This window comes from Fusarium falciforme, chromosome 1 (genome assembly GCF_026873545.1).
Source record: "Fusarium falciforme chromosome 1, complete sequence".
In the NCBI taxonomy this organism is placed as follows: domain Eukaryota; kingdom Fungi; phylum Ascomycota; class Sordariomycetes; order Hypocreales; family Nectriaceae; genus Fusarium; species Fusarium falciforme.
In genome coordinates, this window is record NC_070544.1 from 899,187 (window position 1) to 925,135 (window position 25,949).

Genomic DNA, 25,949 nt, shown 5'->3' on the forward strand with positions numbered 1-25,949 from the left:
TAGTGCGCAAGGGTAATCTGTTCAGGTGAACTGGCGATTTTGGTCAAACCGCCCTGGCAATGGTAAGGGCGTACATGGATTTCTTGGAGATAGATTCTGGGATGAAAAACCGTGTATAGAAACATGAATCTCTATTGCGAAATCTCCTTGTACCGGCGTAAGCATGGGATATTTGCCTTGCGCTGAAGGCATCAAATTCACCCCTCGGTCACGTTTTCTCGCGTTAATTGGTGACATAACCGGGGTATCTAGATCGCGATGGTGCCCCTCCGCCACTGGCACTTTCACATTTGTCATAGCCGATGCCTACATTCTCTTGATTCTTCCCTTTCGCTTCTGTGTTTTTGACCAAGCAAAAACCCTGTGGTAATCGTGCGATTCTCTTCCGACTCTGCCTCCCTATCGATATCGGTCGTCATGGGGCGTCCATCCACTCCACCCCGATCGACAAAGCCTGCGCCGGCCGTCTCGCCGCCCACGCCTGAAGTCACAAAGCGAATAGTAAGCTATATCCAGGATGTTCGGCTCATTGCGCTCGGCTCTCTGACCACCGTGTTTAGGAAGAAAACCGACTCCGTGCAAAGGCGATCCGAGACCAGCGAGAAGCAGAACTGCGAGCATCCGGCAATGCGCCCGAAATACCGAAAAGCTCTGGTGGCTTCGTTCCAACAGAGGATGTCCACATTTCGAAAACTGCCAACGGAAAACGGCCATACAACTCGATATCAACAGGCGATTCTTCCAAGGGAACGAATCGCGATGGACGCAACAAGGGCGACGAGGAGGCGCTACGGCCGGCACGCAAGTTCACCAAGTTTGTCGACTACAACATGAGCGCCATGACGGACACGAAAGGTGGTTTCCTGACGACCGAAGACGACCCTCACAATTATGCACTTGGCGGCAAGAAGCCGGGACAGGCAGATGACGAGCAGCGGCCGAAGCACATGAGTGTTCAAGAATGGGAGAGGTTACAGGTGATTCGCAACCTAAAGAGGCTCAAGGCAGGGCCTTTTGAGCCCGGACTGAGCGTTCTTGATGACGAGGAGAAACGAAAGAGGTGTCAGGATTGCAAGAGCTTGGAGATTGACTTTGTGTGGGAAGAGGTGTTTCACATCTGCGTCTGCAACAAGTGCAAGGAAAAGTATCCAGAAAAGTACTCGTTGTTGACGAAGACGGAGTGCAAGGAGGACTATCTTCTTACAGATCGTGAGTCTTGTCTGGGAAGCATTTTGGGTTACGCATCACTAATACAGTACAGCCGAGCTACGAGATCCCGAATTACTACCCCATCTTTCCAAGCCAAACCCTCACAAGTCACATTGGCACGACATGATGCTCTTCCTTCGGTGTCAAGTAGAAGAGTACGCCATTAAGACGAAATGGGGTTCGGCAGAAGCTCTGGACGCCGAGTATGAGCGGCGCGAGACACAAAAGAAGGCCCGCAAGGAGGCTAAGTTCAAGGAGAAGCTGATGGACCTCAAGCGCAAGACACGAACAGATGCGTTCCGCAGACAGGCTGGCACGCTGAGCAAGTCAGGGGCGAGCAAATTTGGAGATGCGATAGGGGGTGGCAAGCACGTTCACGAGTGGGGGAGAACGGTGGAGAATGAGGATGGGATGACGGTCAAGACGTGTGTTGAATGTGGAATGGAGGTGGAAGAGCTGGAGTTTTAGTGCTTCGAGTTGGCTTGGGTTCCATGGCGTTGGCAGAGGTTTTGGTGGTTAGGGGATCGGGGCTATTTTTGCTCGATGTGTCAGCTCTAGGAGTTTGGGCGTGTTTCGATTTGATCTTTCGATTTGAGATTAGCGATGGCTCAGATCATATTGTCTGAGTGTTGGTCGCCCACTGTCTGAGCTGGCAGGTGGTAGATTACTGTGGTTGTCAATAAGCTGTTGAGGTGACTATAAGGCAAAACAATACTTTGTCAGCTCACAAAACGTCCCCGTATTCTCTACATTCTCCGCTTCTTATCACGAATAGATTGGCTGTTTGATTTGTCACTTCCCCTTGGAATCATGTTGGTTGGCGTCTCTGGTCTCAATCACATCTCCTCTCCCAGGGGTCCTCCCAAAAAAGTTGATGCCTGACAGCCTCACGGGCAGCTCAACCGACCGTGATTGGTCGAAATTTCAGCGGCAAAGCGTCAAGCCAGAGAAGGCGCGGCACCAACTGGCGGCAGGGAAGTACAGGGCAGCACACGGGACGGACAGCACAGCACAGCACAGCAGACTGCACCTCCAAACCAAACACCTGGGCTGGACTGGAAGCTTTTTTCCCACGCAGCACACGCCTCCCAGGTTCTCGACGTCCAACAGCGGCAGACAAATACCGAGATATACGTCGATATTGTCAGAATCCTCGTCGCGACCGACAAGACAACACGTGCCCAGCTCGTCGCGCAGCTGTCCGCCATCCAATCCTCTCTTCCCCCATCCCCATCACACCGAGCTTGTCCGACGTCCGCAACGGCACTCGCTCGCCGCCGTCGCTCTTTTTCGCCTTCCCTCCTCGATCTCCATGCACCCGCCCAATTGACAGAGGCGCGCCGCGATGGGCCCGAATGCTGGCAACGGCGTGGGAGGAGGCCTGGAGATGGGGCCCATGATGCAGGGCAACGGCTCCAACATCCCCCAGGCCACCGAGTACACTCTGCAGGGCGTCATGCGCTTCCTGCAGACCGAGTGGCATCGACACGAGCGCGACAGGAACTCGTGGGAGATTGAGAAGCAGGAGATGAAGGGCCGCATCGCCAATCTAGAGGGACAAGCGCGGAGGGCCGATGCCACCCAGCGTGTCCTTAGGAAGTACGTCACCATGCTGGAGCGCAAGGTCAAGGAGCAGGCTGCCCAGATCAAGGGGCAACCTGCTGTTGACGCTGCCACCGCCGCAAAGAATGATCGTGCCGCCAAGATACAGGAGAAGCTCAGATGTGAGACTAGTCCCATGTTCGTGCCAGCTGCCACGTGCTGACCAGATACCGATATAGCTTCCCTCGAGAGTATGCCCGTTCCTGGTGTGGACGGTGTCGACTACGAAAAGATCGACCGAAGTGACGAGGACGCTCAGCGACAGGATCTCAAGTCCTTCCTCGATCAGTGCCAGTCCGAATTTATGTATCTGATGATTACTCCCGCGAACCCGCAACCGCCACGAGAGTCTCCCCCGCTACCTATCATGGAGGATCTGAGAGAAGTCGAGGCATACGGAATGCCAGCTCCTCAACCCATGGAGCGACAGTTTCAGTTGCCGACGAGAGCTGCCCAGAACCATGTCCAGGAGATGAACTCGAGAATACCTCAGCAGAACCATGCGCCCCCTATGCAGCCACCGCAGTCACACTTTTCTCAAAAGCAAGAGATGCCGCCGCAGCCCATGATGCAGACGCCTGCAGAACATCAATCCGGCAGATATCAGAACTCTAACGACTGGCCGACCCCTGTGTCTGTCAGCTCCAGACCTATTGAAGAACACGTACCCCAAGCGAACCACGCTGCAGAAGTCCTAGGCGGCATGGAAGACCCTGCAGAACTCAGAGAGAAGCACTCGGCTCCACCCGAGTCTGATGGATGGGAGTTCCCTGAGGGCACATTCCCTGAACCTGGAAACTCTCAACCGAACCAGACTCTACCGAACCGCCCAGACACCGATGCCTTTCCCACCGCAGAGAACCTCCCTAAATCCCCAGGCCGACGGGACAGCTCTCACCGAAGGAAGGGGTCCATGTCGAGAAGACGGAGCGCAGATCACGAACTAGCCCTGGCAGCTCAGAAGGCTGAAAGCGGCAACTTCAAGCTAAGATTCGGTCTCCGGGGTCATCTCGATACTGTCCGAACAGTCATCTTCTCCGGAGGCGGCAGCCCAGGAGAGCCTGAGATCTGCACTGGTGGAGATGACGGCATGATCAAGCGCTTCCATATCCCCAGGTTAGATGGTCCGCACACAGCATCAGACCTTGATGTTACGGCCAACTTTACACACCGAGGTCACTCTGGAGCAGTTCTCTGTCTGACATCATGGTCCCCTTCACCAAACTTCTCAACTGGTGGTCGCGCACAAGGCGACGGCTGGATATTCTCCGGTGGCCAGGATGCGACTATCCGAGTTTGGGAGCGTGGAAGGGTTGACCCCAAGGCGACTCTCGAGGGACACACAGATGCCGTCTGGGCTCTGTGTGTTCTCCCCACAACCCTTGGCTCAGTCTTTGGAAACTCGAGCCCCTACGGCAGCACCGATAGAATCCTCGTCGTATCAGGCGCGGCAGATGGCAGTGTCCGTCTGTGGTCTGTAAGTGCGCCGCCGCAGTTGAGCTCGCCACAGCCGGGAACGAACCGAGCCATGACAGGCCGAGGAGGCCGAGTCCGTGGCAACTCGATGAGCTCCGGCAGCGGCTTCTCCAACTCACCCCAACCCACGATAGCTTCAAACTCGCCCTTCAACCATATCCTTGTACATAACATCTCTCGGACGGACGGCTCCACAGCCAGCCCGACATGCATTACACCCCTGGGCAGCTCCGGCGAATCTTTCGTTGTTGCATACTCGGATGCTGCTATTCTTGTCTACGACACCAGAACTGGTGAACAGATCGGTCATATGGATAGCTTGGAGACATACGACCAGACGAACAAGACCAGCGTCAATGCGGTTGTCGCGACGACAATGGGACTAGACCAGGCCAGCCAGCACCACACCGGCAACATGGGCGAGGAAGACTCCAGTGCCGGAGCCACTGGTGGCGGCAGATCAAACGCTGGTTCAGGAGTGGAGGGAACCATTATTTCGGGTCACGAAGACCGCTTCATTCGGTTCTTTGACGCCAACAGCGGTACGTTGCTTGCTCAACACGGTCAAGGGCTTAAGACTAACTCGCAGCCAGGCCAATGTACATATAACATGATCGCCCACCCAGATGCCATCTCGAGCCTCTCGCTTAGCCCCGACGGACGCGAACTTGTCAGCGCTGGCCACGACGCCTCACTCCGGTTTTGGAGCCTCGAGAAGAGGACGTGCACACAGGAGGTGACGAGTCACCGAGTGATGCGCGGCGAGGGCATCTGCTCGTGCGTGTGGAGCCAAGACGGGAAGTGGGTGGTAAGCGCGGGCGGCGACGGTGTTGTCAAGGTTTTCGCGCGGTAGCGGGCAGCATTTGTTTATGTTAGAGGAGGAAAGGGATTTTCTTACTTATGGCGGGTTGGAGGGTGCATTGTTGCTGGGGCGGACATATAACGTGTTGTAGTAGTTGGATGAAGCTGGGCTCAGCAACGACGAACCTGTGTTATAGTATTTGAGTGTGTGTGCCTTTTGTTTTTTCTGAGGGAGAGTCTTATTTTATACTACTCGTCGATACCCGGCACGTTGTGGTCATGTCTGTCTCGTGTTGGGTTGGGTTTGGGACTTGATGATGGATGATGGATGGATGGATGGGTTTTGTACTCTGGTAGCATTTGGACACTGGCGAACTTGCACAACTGCATCTTTGATCATGACTTGCGAAGCAAAAAAAGACACTCGTGAAAGGCAAAAAAAGAATCCTGCGTATCGCAGGTGGCCGGATAACTCTCCCGCCGGGAATTGAACCCGGGTCTCAAGCGTGACAAGCTTGCATACTGACCACTATACTACGGAAGATGACAGGCGTTAAGCGTCTGTTGTAGTGAGGGGGCTGGTTGGCAGAGGACTCGAAAATTTGCTTCAAGAGACTCAGCTTGGTGGGTTGTGGTGTTGAAGATTTGACGAGGTTCCTCATGCAGGGGTTAGGTACGGTTCGGGAACGGCCGTGAAACATGCATAAAACGTGCTTCCAACGGTGCTGTAGGGATTTGGCAATATAGCCGATGTGAAGTTTATCCTTGTGAGAGTTTGAAAGGTAATTAAGGGGAACAGAGTGGGTGGTTGTTCTGTACACGCTGCATGGATTGATGGCGGCCCCCTTGCAGAGGCATCAGGTCAGAGGAAGCAGGACAGTAAACGGATGAGGCAGGCATGTTCATATGGGCGACTACGGGCATATGATAAACATGATATCCGTTCTTAGTGGTAACACGAGATTTGAAGCTACCTGACCAGTCCTATTACCAAACGGCATGTGCCAGGCATGGATCCATCCATTGTGTGTACCTATACTGTGGATGCTTGAACACCACTTGCAGACTCCCCCGGTTAGAGCAGACTCAACTCACCACTTATGTGTCCAACGTCGGAGCGTTGAGATCAGAAAAGAAGTATCCTAGTAAATGGAAAGAGCTCGTGTCTCTTTTTTCCATTATTTTGTTTTTGTCATGCTTCCTCAACTCTCCTTCCCTGTGGGAAGGGAAGCTGATGCCTTCCATTGCAGCGGTATTTCGATTTGTTCTCGACCCTCGCACCTACCTCCTCAAGACAATGCTGACTGATTGACTTTCGGTTGCGCTCCAGGATCTCAACCCGCATTGGAGGCTCGGCTAGCCCAAACTCCCCACAACACCAGAGCCTCTCGATCAACTCCACGACTCTGATGCGTGAGCACGCTTCCTTCATCAGCCCTACGCCATCCATCCAAGACGAATCGATGCCGGCGTATAAGGGACTCTGGCAAGTCGGCAGGCATCGAATCCGCTACAATGGTTGCTCAACAACCATCATCTTCCGTAGTATAGTGGTCAGTATGCAAGCTTGTCACGCTTGAGACCCGGGTTCAATTCCCGGCGGGAGAGGTCGCCAGCGTCTTCAAGGCGCGATTCTTTTTTGCCAAACGAAGGGCTGAGTTCTCTTTTGTCCAGCTGGGGGGTTGCGAGAGGTTATAAACAACATATCATCGACCACGTGATATCGAACTCTCACTACAGTGGTTGTCCACAACCACCAATCTTCCGTAGTATAGTGGTCAGTATGCAAGCTTGTCACGCTTGAGACCCGGGTTCAATTCCCGGCGGGAGAGACGCCACACGAGCAACAGCTCGTGGATCATCTTTTTGGAGTTGTTGACCATTTTGTGGTGGTGTTGTGTCGAGTTGAAGCGTGGCGCCAGTGACAAGGTTGCGTCGGGAACCCTGGCTTATCGTCTCGCGGTGGGCGCTTGGTTACCGGCAGCTCGGATCTTTTCGCCAGTCGAAAATCCTAAACCGGAGGGTGATGACGACGCTCTTTTTGCTGGCCAAGTCCAGGCTCGATGGGGCTACCGATGGGGGATGCCGTTTTGCCGTATGTCAGCCATGGCATGCCGTGGACCGGTTGGTTGAACCTTGAGGGAGTGCCATGCTGAACTCTGTTGTTATGCATCGGGACAACCGTAATCCTGCAGGATGTGATCTCATCTTCGTACCTCTACCAACCTCGAGATGTCTTGGAACAGAGACAAAGACTTGGCCTCATTTCATGGCGCTGGGGTAGTTCCACAGCGATGACGATCAACTGTCAACAGAGGCCATTTAGCACACGACTGCTTCCTGCGAAAGGCCTAGCGCCGACGGGACTGCGCCACTGCTGGAGGGTTCTGATGCTTGGCATGGCCGGGGTCTACGTCTCCCTAGTCGCCGCGTCTGCTCTGCGGTAAGCATTGGCGCTGCACATAATGAAACGGCCAAGACGAAAAAGATGAGAGACAGGGCGCCAAAGCCTCGTCGCTGGGAATGTCCACGTACCACCCAGAAGAGTCGGGGCACGGATGCTGATTGCCGTGGGGGAGGGAGCTGACGCGTAGGGAAGACATTTGAGTGCTGACAGGCGAGATGCTCCAGATCAAGAGGTGCCGGAAAGGGGAACGTATGGCGTTTTGGTGGCTCACAAGGGACAATCGTTTGTCGAGTTTGTTGCTGGAGACTCCTTTTGGGGATTGATTGATTGTACAATGTCTAACACCAATGCCTCCCGTGTTGCACTTGTACTCGACACCGTCTCGCAAAAACCCGTCCATGCTAGGCAAGGAGGCGCGTGCCCTTGACCCCTGCCCTGCCATTGCCCGGCACCCGCCCACCTCCCGAACCCTTTTCCCCTGTCAAGGCGCTCCTCGAGTGTCCACTGCTTCCGTCATTCATCTTGACGTTGGGTGACGCCCGCTACTCTTCTTCCTATATCTCCGCACTTTAATCAACAGGCGACCCTCGCATACAAAGAGTCTGTGGGACTCGCGGCGCCTTTATCTCCTACTCTTCCGTCAAATCATTGTTATACCCATTTCCTCTTCACTGCGATTTGCGACGCATCAACATTAATCACCTACCTCGACCTTGAACCTCGTCCCCTCCTTATCTACGGCATATCCTCCCTCGATCTACCTCAATCCACCTCGAATATCGCCCTCCAAATACTCCTCCGCCCTCGCGACTCTGTCGCGCAATAGCAGATATGCGATCCGTCAAAACATTACTCCTCTGGGGCCTCGCCTCGATCTCTACACCCGCCGCCCTTGCGCTCCCCCAAAAGCAGGACTCAGGTCTAATCTCACGCGAACAAGAGAAGACACCAAAGTATTTCAGGGAAGCCGGCGGAAACCTTGAGCTTGGCCATTACGACCGCCGCTATTTCCAAGACAAAGTCCCCTATGAAGAACATCGTTTCGTCCTCCGCGACCTCATTCGAAGCTACCTCTCTACAATGGATAGCTACGGCGCCGAGACTTGGATTGCCCATGGTACTCTCCTGGGCTGGTGGTGGAACGGTCAGATCATGCCTTGGGATTACGACCTCGACGTTCAAGTTGCAAACCACACTTTGCAGTGGATAGGTGACACACTCAATCGCACCGAACACGTCTACAATTACACAGATACCGCCACAGGGAACCTGATCTCCAAGAAGTACCTGCTCGACATCAACCCCCACCACGTCGAGATTGACCGTGGCGATGGAAGGAATATCATTGACGGCCGCTGGATTGATATGCAGAACGGCATGTTCATCGACATCACCGGCCTGCGAGAACGTGAGCCTGAGCGCCCGGGTGTCTGGAGTTGTAAGAATAAGCATCGTTACAACAGCCAGGACCTATGGCCCATGCGAATCTCGGAATTTGAGGGTGTCAAGGCCCGTGTGCCTTTCAACTTTAACAAGATCCTCATTGACGAGTACGACACAAAGAGTTTGGTGACTGAGAACTGGTCAGGGTACGTTGCTCCCCTTTATGCAATGTCAAAGACGCCTCAATGCAACCTTGTTTCGTCTTTGCACATTGCATGCATGTTGCATTTGCTAACGTCGATTCTTGCAGCCACCGTTGGAACCATGATACCAAGGTTTGGGTCCAGGAGACCGACGAAGAGGCCGAGCAGCGCAAGCTCGAAGCTCTCGAGCGTCACAACGCAGAACTTGCGGCTGAGGCGGCAGAGAGCCAGGCCGCAACGTAATTGTCTCATCCGACCTCTCTCATTCCTAAATACCCTGCCCGCCTCATGAACAAATCATTGGTTCTTGGGCCATCATCTTTTCCAAAACATCATACCCCTTCTCACGCCCCCTTGGTTTAGACCCCCCTATTATATTGCTGCATACTTGGCGTTGGTGTAGGAAGATTGGCGTTGGAGGACATGAAGCATCATATCGCGCTCGCCACGGTGGCGAGCTCTTGGCGTTGGGGACTCTGGATCCTTGTGCTATTTGCATTATTGGATATCCTGGCCGAGTCTGCAAGATAGTCTCATCAAAAGGTGCAATGGCATTCTTCATAACGTGGATGGATATCAGGCTGTATGCTTTTGTACACTCAGCGGATCAATGTACCATAGTTGTCTAATATCTGGATGTAATGACGAACATCACCATTGAATTTCTCGGCAGAAAAAGACAGTGATCCCGGGGTATCGGCAAATAATTCAAGCAACCCATCATGACGCCTCAATCCAGCTGTTCCATCGTACTTTAGCCTGCTTCTCCCTCTCCTGCCACCCGCCAAACTTGGCTCCGGCTCCAAGGTCTACCAACGGCGCCATGCTCGGCCGGCCATGAGCGCATTGAAAGGGGAAGACGCAACGTGAGAGTCGAGATATGAGCTGTTCGCACTCCTCAACGCTGAGGACGTCGTTGAACATGATTGCGCCTAGAAACAAAACGTCAGCAAGGAACACCTGGGGGAGAGTATGGTTGTGCTTACTTCTGCAGGCCCTGGAGTGCAGCATCTCCAGGATACCCCTTGGGCAGCCGTGGAACTGTGAGATCCACGAGTTGTCACAATTCGACTCTCGTGGCTGCGAAAGGGGAACACCTTCATCGACGCTGCGCCAGACCTCGGTGCGGAGAAGATCAATCAGGAGACGGGGCTCGAGGCGACAACGCTCCATGATGCTTGGCGGAAGGGCTGTGACGATGACTTTCTTTGGCTGTGAGGGGGATCTCGGGGTGGGAGTTTGGTACACGATTCCCCAAGCAGCAAAGCGGTCTCGATTCTGGTCCAGAAGGGAATGCTCCTGGAGTGGTATTTCGAACACAAGGGGCCGCTCAAGGGGTTCAGTAGCGGGCAAGACTTGTTTTGTCGATTCGTGTCGAACAAAATAATCTGCCATGAGGTCTTCAAGGCGACATCTCTCATCAACAGCGTGCTGATCTAGCATGACAAGAGCAGAGCTCTGCTTGCCAGGCGCGGCATCCTTCAGGGGAAGTTTGACAAGTATGAATTTGCGATCGACCTGCGAGATCACGGTGGCTTCTGTGAGCGCTTGGCGTGAGATTCGGCTGCCTAGACTCATGGATCCGGCGTCAAATATGATATTTGCATGGCCGCTCCTCCCACAGCTATGTGATAGTCCAGGCGCAGGGGGGATGTTTGTGTCATCAATCGATGGTATTGGGGACTGGACGTTCTCAAACACGGGATTCTCCCACGAGTCGATAACCTCTTGTAGCCACTTGCTTCGTTTTCGGGGCCGTGTAGCTGAATTAGTCGTATCCCCATCTACACTAGACCGGGGCCCAGTTTCTGTAGTGGTATTTGTAGCTCTGGAGGTTGGGATCTCTTCAGGCTCGGGCGAGGGTTCGTCGAAAGGCTTGCGCAACAGTTTCCCACCTTCACCAATGAGCGGACGGGCAAGAGTCTGCTCTGGCAACTTCGACTGAATGTCATTCGCCTTCGAGTCAGTACTACCGGCCGCGCCCGTTCCGATTTTGACACGATGCCATCCATGAAAAGGGCTATCTGCTCTCGGCCCAAAAGCATCTCTAGACACAGGGGTGGCGGAGCCGGCTCTTGAACTACTCGAAGACGAGGCCGACTGCCTCTTAGACGACTTCCTCGATTTACTGAGTGTCCTTGATGTCGAAAATACTGAGTCATCAGGGGAAAGTCGGACTTTTCGAGGTCGAAAGTGGTGCTTTTTTAAGAAACCATAACAGGTCGCCTTTAAAAGATCCAGAATCGCTGATAACGTCTGGCCTTGACTCTCGAGCCGATCAGAGCCATCAACATCATCGAAATCCGGGACCGTGATTTTCAAGTAAAACATTGGCCATCGCTCGATAGCTTTTCGACTTCGCAGTTCTTTGCCCGAGAAACCTTCAAGCTTCGGCGAGTCCTCAGGCCTCTTGTTCTCGTCACCATCAATAACGCCAAAGCTGGAGTTGCTGAAGACCCTGTTAATCTCTTCATACAGAACGTCCGTGCCAAACTCGTTCATGATTGGGTGAATTCCCAGACTGATAAACTGAGACCGCCGTGTTGCAACAGGATTTGTACAGATGCAGCCCTTGACCGAGACTGGTCCGCATGATGCTGAGATAGGGACCCAACAGTCGACATCACTCGAGTCAGCCAGAGAAGCTTGCATAAGTAGCCTTGAGGTTTTGTACACGATGTCCGTCTTGTCTGATGGGCGAAACCGAAGTTCACGTTGCGCGGCTGTATTTTTGATCGACACATGGACACCCGATGGCCAAGCCAGCAACATGGCCAAGACTTCTCGAACAAGCTTTGACCATTCCTTGTCGAGAGCAGGTCTTTCGATCAAGGAAGCTCTTTGCTTGACTCTAACGGGCATAGACCCAAAGAGGTCTCGGACTGTGACACGGGTTCCATGGTCAAAGCTAACAAGCCTCAACTCAGGGGGTGACGGAAGATGCCTGGCCAGGACCTTGGAGTTGTGAATGGTGATGGAGTTGTGCGAGATACGGCTCTGATGGTGGGAGGTGATGGATAGCAATGACAGCGTGGCCAGTGACGCCAGGAAATTGCCATGTTTCCCATGGATAGAAGACCGAGAAGGGAACTTGGATGTGTCTATGATGAATTAGCATTGGTTGGGTTGGGTAGATTAACGGTATCACTCACGGTGGAGCTTCCCTAGTCCCCCCGCATCTTTAAACTCATCAGGAGGAATCCCCGAACCGTCGTCTTCAACAGTGCAATTTCCCCGGCCGTAGTCGATCGAGATGTTGACCTTGAAGGCACCTGCATCCAGCGAGTTGGCGAGAAGACCACAGGCAACCCCGTTCAGGGAGGTGATGTTGACCGATGACTTGATCTTGTCGACGACATCCTGAGGAAGCTGTCGGATGGTCATACTCTACCGAGTATGTATCATTCTGCTCTCGATGGTGGGCGGTTTGTTGACGATGACGTCGGGCGAGAGATGGATGTTGGAGGTTGAAGCTGGGGTGCCTGGTTCAGGTCTTGGCCTGACTTGGGCCACCTAATTAAGGCACCCGACAGTGGGTGACGTCCCCAAATTCAGGGTCCCACGTGGTGAAAGTGGCGCCAAGAGCGATGCATCTTAGCGCTGTGGATTGGAGGAGGCCGTCACAGGCAATTAATGGGGAGAAGCCACCAGACGTTCGTTTGATGTCCCCTGAAAGAGACGACGAGAGGTCTGATGCAGCAATCTCCACGTTATTTGCTTGTTTCAGTTCACGCTTCAAAAATAGAAAAACTGACCCCAGGGTGGCTTGCGACCCCTTTGCCTCCCTCACCATTTTCGTCACGTGATCTCTCCTCCCTCCATCCCGCCATCATGCTTCGCCGCATCCAGCCGTCCCTCCCGCGTCCATGTCCATGCTGCTCCAACTGCGCCTGCGTTGCTAGACGAACGTCCTCAACAAACCTCCTTTCTTAGGTCCTTTCCCCTCTTTCATCCGTCCTTCATCACAGATTGTGTCACGAGTACATTTTCCTCTTACATTTCGACATTCTCTTCTCTTTTGTATTGTCATTGTCTCCCCACCTCCATCCGCTGCCCAACACCGCTGCCCAGCCTTCGACTTGAATATTTCGGATTCGCCGAAACACTTCTCGAACTCCATGGCGACGACCGACGCGATATCTCAGGAGCATGGTGAGTGTCTCGCCTAGAAAATCCGTTGGGCGCCGGCCCATCTCCTTGATCCATGTCACCACTAGGCGACGTTCCATCAGCAAGTTGAAGCTAACCTCCTCCAGACCGTCAAGGTCAGCGTAGGAGACCCTTCACGACATGGGTGAAGAAGCTCACAAACTTCAAATCATCTGACGGCGAGCGCCACAAGCGGCACAAGAAGCGCACGCACAAGAAGAACAACCCGTACCCGGAATCTGGCCATGTTGGCAATGACGTCCCTGACGGAACGAGCGCCTGCACCTTCACCACCACCCACACCGGCACAAGTAACACCAGCGTAAACGCCTCGGCCCGAGTTTCGACGGAGAATCAGGCTCCGCCAACGGTAGGGAGGAGGAGCTTAGCGGGCACCGTGTTGACGGACCATGAGGCGTCGCGATCCATCACGGCGCCCAGCCACGGCGCAAGCTCCTTGGCTGGGACGAGCCGTACCGTTGGCGGAGGGGTTGAATCCAGGAGGGGGGGAGACAGCACCTTTTCAAGTCCTGCGCCATCAGTGCGATCTTTGACGACGACCTTGACGACAATTCAATCGATGGCACCCAACGGCGCTGGGCAAGGCCATAACAATGGCAATGCTCAGAACCAGAGCACCACCCAGTCTATCCAGTTCAGCCAGCCATTCCCCACGACTGCAACGCCAGCATCCGCGATCCCAGCCCATCTGGCCCCGACCGGCAACCCAACAACATATACCTCGGCTACTGCTAATAACCTTCTGACCGATAACGCATCCATCCTTACGCTAGCATCATCGAGCAAGCGACGTCGACGACGATCTCTGGATACGGATGCCTCTGTACGGGCTCTTGCCCCTTCATCCCTCTGGGGTGGTAGTCGTGAAAGCTTGCCTCTCAGTGTTTTGAGCGCCAACATTGATGCCACAGGCATGCCACCGACACCTGGGCTTCACGGCGGGCCACGCATGGGTACTGAACGCACCAGCATTTACTCGGCCACAGGTGTTGGGCCAGCGATTCCCAGTGACCGGAACAGTTTCTACGCCAAGCAAGGAGACGGTGCCAGCGTGAGAAGTGGCTTGTTGGGACATGGACGAGCCGACAGCGTGAGCGGGAGCATCGGCGGCTTGAGCAGTCCTCTGATTACTCCACGAGAGGTGCTTGGTGAGAAGAATGAGAAGGAGGAGAAGGAGAATACCCCCACGACTCCAGCTACCAAGGAGGAGTAATTGTTTTTGTCTGTGTTTATAAATGATTGATGCTTTGTTTATCTTGGGATGGCTTGGGTTCGGTTGGGGATCTGGGCGAGACGGAGCGTTTTTGTGTCTTTGGTTTGCGGATAGAGTCCTAGTTCAGCACTTACTTATAGGCAGTCTGGGACGTTAGGTCCTATAATACACCATCTATGATACCCTGAGAATGTTTCGTATCATATAATCCCCCTCCTGGTCTGATATCTTGGTGCCAGTGTTGAATTGTGCCCAAGGAGGATACTTACAAGGGGTGTCTGAGAGCAGTATGTGACATCCATTGACAAGGCTACCAATACTGTAGACCTCTTGGTTCCGCATATTCGCAAGGGCTCGAGAATTATTAATCTACCTTTCCTCCCCAAATGGTATCTTTTTGTATTCCTCTAAGATTACGATACCTAGGTACCTAGGCAACAAGAATTTGATGGGTGAGTTCATGAGGATAGCTGCCTGTGGAGCCTTGCAGCCACTGTGGCGCTAGGCAAGCTACAAGCTCCCCAGGTCCCAGGTCCCACCATCGTCATCGCGCGGCCGCGGAGCATCCATTCTCCCCAACCCAAGACGCTCCCAGATGCATCAAGATGGCCATCTCGGTAAGGACGCCCTCGTCGCGCGTTCACTAGCTCTCCAGCATTGAAGCGCTATCTCTGAGAATCTACTAATGGCGCGCCACAGTGGAAGTCGTTTGACTTCTTCGACGTCACCCAAATCAATCTCGCCGACGATGAAACCCGACAGCTCTTCGAGGGCAACGAGATCGCGAGCGTCTGCGCGGGCTCCGACAGCCTGTTTATCGGGTCTTTTGATGGATATGTGAGCATCATAGGCAAGGCATGGAAGATCATAAAGCGCTTCCAAGCCTACGAGGCGGGGAGCATCACGCATATGCGCCAGGTTGAGGGAACGAGTCTGTTGTTGACGGTTGCGGTGAGTCTGGATGCGCCGGGCCAAGGAGACGACCTTGAGCTTTAGTGAATAGATGCTGATGGCACCCTAGGAGGACATGAGCAGCGAGCCTGTGTTGAAGGTGTGGGCGCTTGACAAGTTGGTCAAGAAGACCAACATGCCCACATGCTTGAGCACCGTGTCCATCAACAACAACCGCCGGCAATTTCCCGTGAGGTCTCCCCTATAGTCTCCTACGATCACCAAAATACTAACACATGCAGATTTCGGCATTCGCGGCTACCGACGACATCACCCAGATCGCCGTAGGATTCACGAATGGCTCCGTCACGGTCATCAGAGGCGAACTCATCCACGATCTCGGAACGAAACAACGCATAGTCTTCGAGTCCGAGGAGCCGGTCACCGGTGTACAGCTTACGACTGACATGAAACTCAAACTCACAACCCTTTTCGTCTCGACGACTTCCAGGATACTGAAGCTGGGTCTGTCCAAGAAAGGCCAGGGACTCCCCCCTAAAACCGTCGAGGATACGGGATGCGCAGTCGGGTGTATGACGCAAGATCCGAATACAGACGGCGTCGTGGTTGCGCGGGACGATGCCATATACACCTACACATTGGAAGGCCGTGGACCACCCAGGGCGTACGAGTCGCCAAAGAGCAAGATCGACATCTATCACGAATATGTGGCACTCGCTTGTCCACCGGCAAGTCATAGCGGCAAAGACTCCGAGGCTATGAGACGGCGCTTTGGAAGCAGTACGGCTAATTCCCTCTTCAATGCGTCGTCTTTTGTGATGTTGGATATGGATCTTCGGGTGATTGGCCACACCGAGACATTGATGTCGCCCGTGGGATTCTTTGTCGACATCTGGGGAGATTTTTACACTATTACTCAAGATGGCAAGGTAGGGAATTCCAACAGCTATGGTGAAGCTCAATTCTGACCGTCTCAGATCTACCGATATCACGAAAAGAGCCTACAACAAAGGTTGGAAATGCTGTACCAGAGGAACATGTTCCCGCTGGCTATCGAGCTGGCGCAAAAGTCTGGATTAGATGCTGAGCAGCAAAGCCTCATCTATCGCCGTTTTGGCCATCACCTTTACCAAAAAGCCGACTATGACGGCGCCATGGTTCAGTATATTCGAGCAATCGACACAACTGAGCCATCGCAAGTCATTCGCAAGGTGAGTAGGCTTGATTTGATGCATTGCATAAGCTAACATGGCCAGTTCCTGGACACGCAACGCATCCACAATCTCATCCAGTACTTGGAACAACTCCATGAGCACAGAAAGGCGACGGCTGATCATACTACCCTCCTTCTCAACTGCTATGCCAAGCTCAAGGATATCAACAAGCTGGAAAAATTCATCAAGTCCCCAGGTGACCTCAAATTTGATCTTGATACCGCAATCGCCATGTGCCGGCAAGGCGGTTATTATGAACAGGCGGCATACCTTGCCAAGCAGCACGGCGAGACCGATCTTGTGGTCGATATCCTGATTGAGGACTCCAAGAACTACTCAGAAGCGCTTGACTTCATCTGGCGCCAGGATCCAGATATAGTACGTTAATCAGGACATCAAGAGAAGCGCTTGCTAACATTACCAGGCCTACCCTTGTCTTCAAAAGTACGCTCGAGTGCTCATTGAGAACTGCCCTCAAGACGCCACAAAACTCTTTGTGGATTACTACACAGGCAACTACCGGCCCAGGCGTACAGTGGTGGTGCAGAATGCGACCGATACGCCTACTAGCGGAGGCTTTGCAGCTGGTGCTGCCAGTGCGGTCCAGAACCTGTCCAGCCTTCTCCCCTTACCATACATGAACACTTCAACGATCGCATCTCCAGGGACACCTGGAAATACCAAGGCTGTCGTGAGCGACAGTAACCTCCTCGTTGATGACGACGCCCCTGCACCAAAGTATACTCCTCCTCCTCCACGAACCGCTTTCTCATCTTTTATCGACCATCCCGATGAGTTTATTGTCTTTCTCGAGGCATGCTTGGAGGAAGAAGACCTTGAATCCAGTGACCGAACCGACCTATATACTACCCTTTTCGAAATGTATTTGTACAAGGCGGGAGAGAAGAAGGGCCAGCATCACAAGGAAGAGTGGGAGGCAAAGGCAAAGAAGCTTATTGAGGGTGAACACGTCCCCATGGAGAGCTCAAACGTTTTGCTTCTGTCGCATCTTGCGGATTTCAGGGACGGAACAGTGCTTGTGAAGGAGCAGGCGGGTCTTCTCTTTGACATCTTCAGGTCTTACACATCGGCCAAGGATACTCGAGGAGCGATCAAGGCCTTGAGGAAGTATGGCCCTGAAGAGCCGCAGCTTTACCCAGCTGCGTTGGCATACCTAACTTCCGACCCGCGGGTGTTGGAGGAGGCTGGGCCGGATGAGCTGTCTCATATCCTGACCAAGATTGACAAGGACGGACTGATGGCGCCTTTGCAGGTGATCCAGACGCTGGTGGGACAATCTTCAGGTGGTGGTGTGGCTACCATGGGTATGATCAAGCCCTACCTTCATGAGACAATCACGAGGGAGCGCAAGGAGATTGCTTCGAACCGACACCGAATCAACACGCTTCGAGGGGACACGGAGAAGCGTCGCGAGGAGCTGGCCGATCTCGGATCCAAACCAGCCGTATTCCAGGCCACATGGTGCTCAGACTGCAGCCAGAGACTGGACCTCCCTGCGGTACATTTCCTGTGCAAGCACAGCTTCCACCAGCGATGCGTACGAAATAGCGGCAAGGATGGCGAGGCCGAGTGTCCCAAGTGCGCAGGTGAGAACGACATGATCCGCAAGATGCGCGAGGGTCAGAGAGAGAGGGCAAACAAACATGAGCTGTTCAAGAGCGATCTGGAGAACAGCGATGACAGGTTCAGCACGGTGGCGGAGTGGTTCTCGAGAGGTGTGATGGATGGGCAGAGTGCTGAATGATTGTATTCGTAGGTAGTGAGATTGCTGGTGTCTAGAGGAGTTTTTTGGGTTCTCTTGTCTCGCGACTTGAATTCTCTTTTATATGGAACTTGAAGAGATGAGATATAGGTGTTGGGATGTTTTAATATGAATAAGCGGTTATAGTGGTTGCAGCTCCATGGTTGATGGTGGTTCCTGTATGCCCCACGTCTGGCTTTATCCTTGAACCTCACTTCCTCCTTGATTATTAACTCACCTCGATACAACATCATGAGCACAACTACAGATTCAGCGCAAACAGGCAACATGCCTCTTCCACATCCCAATTCCCTCGTCCCCACCTTCTCCCGGGCTCTCACGTCCTTCCAATCCTCCCCAGACGCCCTCCGCATCCTCTGCACCCTGCCCCACGTCTCCAACACCCCCGCGCCGCGCCGGCCGTCCCACCCCGTCCGGGACCTCATCATCCTCGACTCGAGCTTCAACCCGCCCACGCTGGCGCACGCTGGCATGGCGCGGTCTGCGCTACAGGCCCACGGGAGCAGCAGGCTCATGCTTTTGCTGTCTGTTAATAATGCGGATAAGGCGCCCAAGCCGGCGAGTTTTCCGATCAGGTTGGGCATGATGGAGGCTTTGGGGAGGGAGTTGGTGAGTGAGGTTGAGGGGTTGGAGGTTGACGTTGCTGTCACCACGATGCCATTTTTCCACGGCAAGGCAAGGGCGATTGTTCAGTCGGGGTTCTACGGGGAGGCGACGCAGACGTTCCTCGCTGGGTTTGACACGCTGGTGCGCATATTCAACCCAAAGTACTACGGCGAAGGAGGAATGCGACTTGCGCTAGGTCCGTTCTTTGATGCTGCAAAGGTGAGGGTTACTACGAGGCCGGATGAGACGTGGGGAGGCGTCGAGGAGCAGAGGGCTTGGTTGACAGGTGCGAAGCTGGGTGAGGTTGGGGGGGATGATGCGTGGGTTGAGAGGGTTGAGATTGTGGAGGGTGATGAGGGTGGTGAAGGGGTGAGTAGCTCGAGGGTGAGGGAGGTTGTGAAGAGTGGTGATATTAAAAAGTTGGATGAGTTGGTTAGTGAGGAGATTAAGGGATGGATTGAGAGGGAGGGGTTGTATCGTGAGGTTAAGGATGCTAGTTTGTGAGATGTCGCTCGGTGTGGATGTGTTGTGCACTGAAGTGGTGAGGGCGTCTTTGATGGATTACGTATGGCGATAAAGCGTTCTACACATCGTCTCCCGATTAATGACCAGGGCAAAGCCAAAAGGCTCATAGCCTGTGCATTAAAGGAATACATTACACTATAAATGCTAAATATTGACCAAGGTCGAAACCCAATATTCCATGGTTTCCCAGAAATCATTGTGAATTTGGGCATCTTCAGGGTAGCTGCCTTGATGCAACATCGGATTTGAATCTGGCACACATGGCGAGGGTGCCATGCAATTACATATAATTGGAGTGTGTGACATTTGCGACCTTGGACTTTGCCATGAGGATTAATAGAAAACGGAGGGTCTTCCGTCGGTTACGGTATCTTGGCTCCATGATGAACACGAAAGGCTCATGCTTGGTGAGACGTTGGAGTACATACGTTGCATAATTTGACGGGCATACCATCCATGAATCGCCAGAACGTGAGGCATAAGCACCGTACAAAGTACCTAATGCACAGGAAACTCATCCAAGCTAACAGGCCAAAATTTCCCATGAGGCGTACCAAGCCAGATGCCACCGACAGCCGTGCCTCAAGTTCAATGCCAAGCATCACAAGCCGAGCATCAAGGTCGCCATCCGGAGCCGCATCTCCAACTCAGAGCAAACGATTCGTCCAGCCTCTCATTTCCACCTCAAAGATGGAGATCTGATGGATACCATCATCTCCGTCCGCCTCACCGACGGCTCACCATCGGCCAAACACGACTCGAACAAAGAAAAAAATCCGCTGCAAAATCCACTTTGCTGAAGCAATCCCAACCACAGTGGACGGGGCGGTGGTCCACCGCCCAATTAGCGCCTGCACATCTCCACTGAAAACAGTTCAGGCACGCAGAATTCTGCCGGGCAGAAAAACTTTTAGGCGGTGAGGGTGACTGATTGGCAGCCCCACACCCCGTCTATAAAATGTCGCCCTCCCTCACACCATTTGGACTTTTCTTCTTTTCTTCTTCACGTCGACAATACTTCAGTAAGTCTACCCCTACAGTAGCACTCTCCATTCTGAAGCGCTCTCCAAGCCTGCAAACAATCTTTGCATCTTTGAGAACGCTTCAGCTTGGCGATCTACAGTTTGCTTTCATACACGCAGTTCGCTAACCCATCACCCCAGGAGAATCATTTCTATAGTATTCGACCTTCTCTTGGTTCTCCAAAAGAGCCACAGATCCCACCCTGGTTGATGAGTGCATATCCTCGACACCCTAGAGTGAATACTTTGGTCCTCTCGCACTGTCCGCAAGGATGGCGGTGGTTGCCTTGAGCAGCTGCTGTATAGAGAGTGTTTTTCTCTTGATGATCTCGATCCCCTCTGCGGTCTTGCCTTCGGGCGCGCGGTCGGGATGGGTGTTGATGGACGTCTGACAGGCGTGTTTCATTTTCTCTTTTTCATTGCTGCCCAGGGCTTGCCCTGGAAGTGAGGAAGAAGCCTTTGGTCACTCCAGCCATCCTGCTTGCGGGGCTCCTCCTGGAGGAGCGTGCCGCGGGGAAACCGGTGCGGAATCTGTATTACTTGGAATGCCATAATCAGCCCGGTCCTCGTGCCAGCCTATGCGTGCCATGTCAATCAAGCTGCACCAGAAGGTAATAATAGAGATCTCGATTGCTATGCTCTTCCGATAAGATATCACTTGCTTTTAGGCTCGTCCATGACTGCCTGCCACCACTCCCACCTCTTTTTCGCCAACCTCGTCAACAATGCAAATAACAACATGCCGCTCATCAATCGTAACTACTTGTGCCAGACCTACAAGTCTACCTCAAGTGCCTCCCTTCTCTCATTTAAGCCTCAGGCTTCCGGGCATAGACATAGCGAACCATCATGTAGGCGTGGACCTTGCGGTTGGCCAGAATCTTGCGCATGCCCATAAGGAAGATCTGGTACTCGTCTGCGGGCCACTTGAGCACGTTGTGCCACATAAAGAGCGTGTATCCTTCGATGTCGTTCTCCATGGTCAGCCTCACGAAGCGACCCACCTCGGCGAGCTTGGGGTCCTTGGGCCACCCGCCGACAGGGAGCTATTGATATGAGCGTTAGCGATAGAGCAATTTGGTGACGATACGATGTCCTACCTTGTAGTCGACAACCTTCATGTCGGTAAAACCAGCCGCCTCAATGCCCTTCTCTTGCAGATTTTCCTGCTGCACAAAGAATGGTCTCTTGGTCGCCGCTCCGCCGGCCTCGTACAGCTTGGCCCACGTCTTGAGGTAAGGCGCAACCTGGGGGTCATCGGCGGTGTCGTCGTCGCAGAAGAAGTGCACGTCGGCCTCGCAGGACTGAACCCAGCCGCCGGGGGCACAGCAACGGTAGGCCTGCTTGAAGATGGCGTTCCAGTCGGCGATGGCGCCAAACAGGTAGCGGATGTGGATGAAGTCAAAGTCGTTATCCTTCCAGGTCCAAGGCTGGGTAGCATCATCGACCTCGAACTGAACGTTGGGGGGAACCCATGATGGCTGGCAGGGGGAGAGGTCGGAGCCGATCACTTCGGCCTGGGGGTGCTGGTCCGCAAAGTCGCTGGGATGGTCAGTTTAGAGCATGGCGAGAAGGACAAGAGAGGCGTACATGGCCCAGATACCAGAGCCGGTACCGACATCGAGGACTTTCTGTTTGGCGAGATTTTAGCAATTGGCGAGCGAGCGGGAGTGATGTCGAGACGAACCTTGACATCATCAGCAGGAATAGGCGCAAGGAATAGCTTGTCGCCGAGGAGGACGGTGAGGTAGTGGTGGGTGATGTCCTGTGACTGGAGCTGCTGGTCGTCGTTGGGAGTAAAGTACTCGGTGGAATGGCGGTCGCTGTGAAAGGTTCGGCCCTGAATGGTTCGGTACTCAAGGATACTGGCTGTCACTGAAGCTGTAGAGCTTGCGCTGTGTGGTGTGTTAATGCTGTGCTTTATTAGGGAGTTTGGTTGCACGTACGCATCAGATCCAAGAGCTGAATCGGCGTCGTCAAAGTTGTCATCCTACAGCGAAACACACATGCGTCAACGATCTGTCATTTATGATGGCGCAAAGCGGATGGAAGCCATCACGACATACCGCATCGTCGGCGGCGATGATCGGCTCGCCTCGTGGCGGGGAGGAGGACACCAGGGGTGCGGGGCTAGGGGATTTGCTGGGTGACTTGGTAGCGGGAGCGGCGGCGGGAGTGGCGGCGGGAGTGGCAGCCTGTTCTTCGTTCTCGTTGGCCATGATGACGGCTTTTTTGGGTGTGCGAGAGTGTTTGTTGTACAAAATGAGGTTGTGTCTGGGGAAATTGGATTGAGGAGTGGATGGGGGATATACTGGGTCTTGTTATGAATAAGAATGGCTCCTTCCCTTTCCAAGCAGCCATGGATCCATACAGGTAGGTAGATGGATCGCAGTTCCCCAATCGCCAGACGCGGGAGGCCGGAAGAGAGACCTAGAACAGGGACGGGCTAGGCATGGCGGGGGTAGTTCCCGTCCTGCACTTCTAGATCTCCATCCTTGCAGCAGTCTTTCTCCAATAAACATTTACAGCGCCCATTCTGGTGGTGTTCGTCTGGCAGCTGTCCCTCCACGACAAGGATGGCGCCGGCAACCTGGCGGACGGGAGACGGGAGATGCGCCATTAGCTTGGGGTGCTAGAGAAGGAGGGGGAAAGTCATGATCATGATACGAGGGGTCCACGTCAGCGCAACCAACCAAAGAAAAGGCTGGACTGTCCGCAAGCATTCCCCCCCCTCCCAAAGACAAGACACGGGCATGGGGGAGGAATAGTTTGCTGAGGTGGGAATAGCTTCGGGGTGGTGCAACGGCTGTGGGGTATTTACGTTTGGGAGGGAATCACGAGAAGGAAGGAATAACTAAATGCATGCATCAACTAACCAAACAACAAACACACAAACTTTGAGTTAAGGAATGCATCTGCCGAAATCGTCATAAAAGTCGAAAAAGCCCTGACCAGCCTTCGTCACCCTTAAAAACATCGATACGCTCGCCCTCCCCTGGTAGCTTCAGAGGGCATTTCCTCTTGAGGGTGCTTAGCCACTCGTCTATGCCTACCTGATACCACGGGTCGCAGTCTTCACACGGTTTTTCGACCATAACAGCCCACAAAAACATCTTCCACATGTGCTGCCAGTCCCTATCCTTCGTCAGCGCTTGCTCAAAGCCACTAACCGACATGGCAAGTCTTTTGTTTCTTTTCTCGCACAGTTACTTGGAGATCATGCTCTATCAGGTGGCAGTGCCCAGGTAGAACCCGAAATTGCCTGAGTCTTTTAGGTCCTATGAGGGACTCGCCTCTGTCTTCTACGTGTCCGTATTCAAGCCAGAAGTATTTTTTCACCGAGTGTCACGAGAGAAGTCAGCCATGAGAGCCGTCCGGTGAATCTTTTGAAGCGATCTACTGGTACAAATCGTATGTAATAGTGAAGTCGAGAAGAGAGTGTGCCCTTATTTGGAGGGTATTTAGAGAATGGTACAATCACGGGGGTAAATCAATTCAGAGAAATCCTGTTATTTATTCATACCAAGATGGCACCGAAAGTATCCAAGAGGAAAATCATCTAAGTACATCACACCATAAGCACAACTCTGGTCTCAGCAAGACACCTCTGACTTACCACTCCTTCAAAGGGATCTTACACCAGTCGGGATCTCTGTCAATTAGCCAACCAGCATCTGCCCAGCGCCACTCCTGCGGCCAATCACTCATGACATTCACCGGCCCATCGATACGGTGCCGATTCTTGAAAAACTTGCCGCACGGAGCTTTCTTGAGGCTCTGGGCCCAGAGCTTCTGCGGGTCCCAGCTGACCCAGAGGGCGAACCTGTGCATCCTGTCCTCTGGGTGTCGGTACTGAGAGTCTAGGAGCTGGTCGCCGTCAAAGAAGCTTTCAAAGGCCATGGAGAGCTCGTACCAGCAGGCCTTGGCGTCTCGCTCGATGTCTAAGCCTTTCGAAGCCTGGGCTCTGGCCTCGATCTTTCGCAGGGCGGATAGAATAGACACGAGGAGTAGTCTCTCTACATCGTTGATACCTTCGTATTCATCTAACAGCGTCACCTTTTCTACCCAAATGTCCCCTACCTCGCCGATATAAAACGGCTTCCACCTCTGCGGATCAAAGAGGTCATTGTACAGCTCGGCCACCAACTCCCACACCTGAGTTAGAATAGTCGGCGCCGGGTCAAAGTCCCCGTCGTGGTCATCTACGAGCTCACCGTACTTGAATTCAGGCGGACAACCATCGCGAGGGCAAGTCAGTTTGACCCCTTGACGCTTAAGCTGCTTCAGGAAAGCCTCGAGTAGTGAGGGCGGACAGGCCGATCTCATCAGCATCGTGACGAGAAAGGGCGAGTCGTAGCTGAGAGGAGTAAACTCTGTGTACTTCTCCTTACTTCTGAGGGTTGACCCTACGCCCCGTACCAATCGCGGGAAGTTGAAGCCCTCAGATGATAGGTGACATACAATCTTGGCGACACCGTCGAGCTTGTCCCTGTCTGTAGACATCTTGAAGGTGTGGAGGAAGGAACACGGCATATGCTTCATTCTCCTAACGAAATCGACCTGGGCATTGGCCTCTATGTCGTCCCAGCCCCGGTCATCAATGGACGCAGCGGTGATATCAAAGCCATGGTCGACGAGCCACTGAAGCAACTCGAAGCACTGATCGGCTGTCATTTCGTCCTTGTCGAGGCCTAGAGTCAGAAAATGGATCGGGTGGTGGAGACGATGCGAGAACACAGTCTTACACTCACACTCCCTCATGTGGCCGTTCTCTTGGAACCCGACCTCCCAGGTGGCGTCAATAGGGACAGCGTCATACTTCGCGCACCGTTTTATCATATCTAGATCTCCCGACCTCAAGGCCAAACGAAAAGTCTTGTACTTCCCACTACGGTAGAAATTAGGAAGCACGATACGGCGTAGGTTAGCACACGTCAGGGCCAGGCTCTTCAAGCTTGCCCGGCGCAAGTGCTTTATGATGAAGAGGACAATTTCGTCAGGTAACCTGGCGAGATTGGCGTTGGTAGACCCATTCGAGACCGAAAGCTCCTCCAACCAAGCAACTGGGGCTTCAACATCTCCCGGCTGGGATGAGGCGGTGACCTCTCCTTCAGGCTTTCCCTCACCGACATTCAATCCCTGAGAGGCAGACATGATGATACTGGTTATGGTCCCCGCTAAGAAAAGAAAAGATGACGAGTTCTCGTTTGTTTCGTGCAATATTCTTTTCTCCGTAATCGTGCGATGTCGAGTTTGGATTTGCAACTCCACAGCTTATACTTCAACTACTTCCCTGTCTCGACCAGGTTATTTATTACCATTTTTTTTTTTTTTTACCTTGAGCAATTGCTCATGGAGACAAGGAAATTGTGAGAAATGTCGTCTTGTTCTTGCACACATTCATACACACGTATGGCGCCTCA

General features: G+C 53.3%; 9 protein-coding genes across 9 annotated transcripts; 6 read left to right on the forward strand and 3 right to left on the reverse strand.

Moving 5' to 3' along the window:
- Nucleotides 1-417: 417 nt before the first annotated feature.
- On the forward strand, nucleotides 418-1,677 carry NCS54_00020700 (XPA-C domain-containing protein; the record flags this gene model as incomplete). The annotated part of the gene is made up of 3 exons (XM_053145862.1): nucleotides 418-501; nucleotides 561-1,209; nucleotides 1,262-1,677. The coding sequence occupies 3 exons, from the start codon at nucleotides 418-420 to the stop codon at nucleotides 1,675-1,677; spliced, it is 1,149 nt and encodes a 382-aa protein (XP_053001837.1).
- An 877-nt stretch (nucleotides 1,678-2,554) lies between these two features.
- On the forward strand, nucleotides 2,555-5,140 carry NCS54_00020800 (Hypothetical protein; the record flags this gene model as incomplete). Its single annotated transcript, XM_053145863.1, has 3 exons — nucleotides 2,555-2,933; nucleotides 2,991-4,829; nucleotides 4,881-5,140. 3 exons carry the CDS (start codon nucleotides 2,555-2,557, stop codon nucleotides 5,138-5,140), a joined length of 2,478 nt encoding a protein of 825 aa, XP_053001838.1.
- A 3,186-nt stretch (nucleotides 5,141-8,326) lies between these two features.
- Nucleotides 8,327-9,324, forward strand: NCS54_00020900 (Hypothetical protein; the record flags this gene model as incomplete). The annotated part of the gene is made up of 2 exons (XM_053145864.1): nucleotides 8,327-9,084; nucleotides 9,189-9,324. 2 exons carry the CDS (start codon nucleotides 8,327-8,329, stop codon nucleotides 9,322-9,324), a joined length of 894 nt encoding a protein of 297 aa, XP_053001839.1.
- Nucleotides 9,325-9,801: 477 nt separating this feature from the next.
- On the reverse strand, nucleotides 9,802-12,465 carry NCS54_00021000 (MutL-C domain-containing protein; the record flags this gene model as incomplete). Its single annotated transcript, XM_053145865.1, has 3 exons — nucleotides 9,802-10,013; nucleotides 10,068-12,182; nucleotides 12,234-12,465. 3 exons carry the CDS (start codon nucleotides 12,463-12,465, stop codon nucleotides 9,802-9,804), a joined length of 2,559 nt encoding a protein of 852 aa, XP_053001840.1.
- A 734-nt stretch (nucleotides 12,466-13,199) lies between these two features.
- Nucleotides 13,200-14,464, forward strand: NCS54_00021100 (Hypothetical protein; the record flags this gene model as incomplete). Its single annotated transcript, XM_053145866.1, has 2 exons — nucleotides 13,200-13,233; nucleotides 13,338-14,464. 2 exons carry the CDS (start codon nucleotides 13,200-13,202, stop codon nucleotides 14,462-14,464), a joined length of 1,161 nt encoding a protein of 386 aa, XP_053001841.1.
- A 605-nt stretch (nucleotides 14,465-15,069) lies between these two features.
- Nucleotides 15,070-18,355, forward strand: NCS54_00021200 (E3 ubiquitin-protein ligase PEP5; the record flags this gene model as incomplete). Its single annotated transcript, XM_053145867.1, has 7 exons — nucleotides 15,070-15,081; nucleotides 15,164-15,415; nucleotides 15,486-15,605; nucleotides 15,658-16,305; nucleotides 16,354-16,587; nucleotides 16,633-16,968; nucleotides 17,015-18,355. 7 exons carry the CDS (start codon nucleotides 15,070-15,072, stop codon nucleotides 18,353-18,355), a joined length of 2,943 nt encoding a protein of 980 aa, XP_053001842.1.
- Nucleotides 18,356-18,604: 249 nt separating this feature from the next.
- Nucleotides 18,605-19,483, forward strand: NCS54_00021300 (Nicotinamide-nucleotide adenylyltransferase; the record flags this gene model as incomplete). The annotated part of the gene is made up of 1 exon (XM_053145868.1): nucleotides 18,605-19,483. The coding sequence occupies one exon, from the start codon at nucleotides 18,605-18,607 to the stop codon at nucleotides 19,481-19,483; it is 879 nt and encodes a 292-aa protein (XP_053001843.1).
- Nucleotides 19,484-21,335: 1,852 nt separating this feature from the next.
- On the reverse strand, nucleotides 21,336-22,745 carry NCS54_00021400 (Hypothetical protein; the record flags this gene model as incomplete). The annotated part of the gene is made up of 6 exons (XM_053145869.1): nucleotides 21,336-21,572; nucleotides 21,627-22,068; nucleotides 22,117-22,157; nucleotides 22,214-22,421; nucleotides 22,473-22,516; nucleotides 22,593-22,745. The coding sequence occupies 6 exons, from the start codon at nucleotides 22,743-22,745 to the stop codon at nucleotides 21,336-21,338; spliced, it is 1,125 nt and encodes a 374-aa protein (XP_053001844.1).
- A 1,393-nt stretch (nucleotides 22,746-24,138) lies between these two features.
- NCS54_00021500 (F-box domain-containing protein) lies at nucleotides 24,139-25,680 on the reverse strand (the record flags this gene model as incomplete). The annotated part of the gene is made up of 1 exon (XM_053145870.1): nucleotides 24,139-25,680. One exon carries the CDS (start codon nucleotides 25,678-25,680, stop codon nucleotides 24,139-24,141), a length of 1,542 nt encoding a protein of 513 aa, XP_053001845.1.
- Between the last annotated feature and the right edge of the window lie 269 nt (nucleotides 25,681-25,949).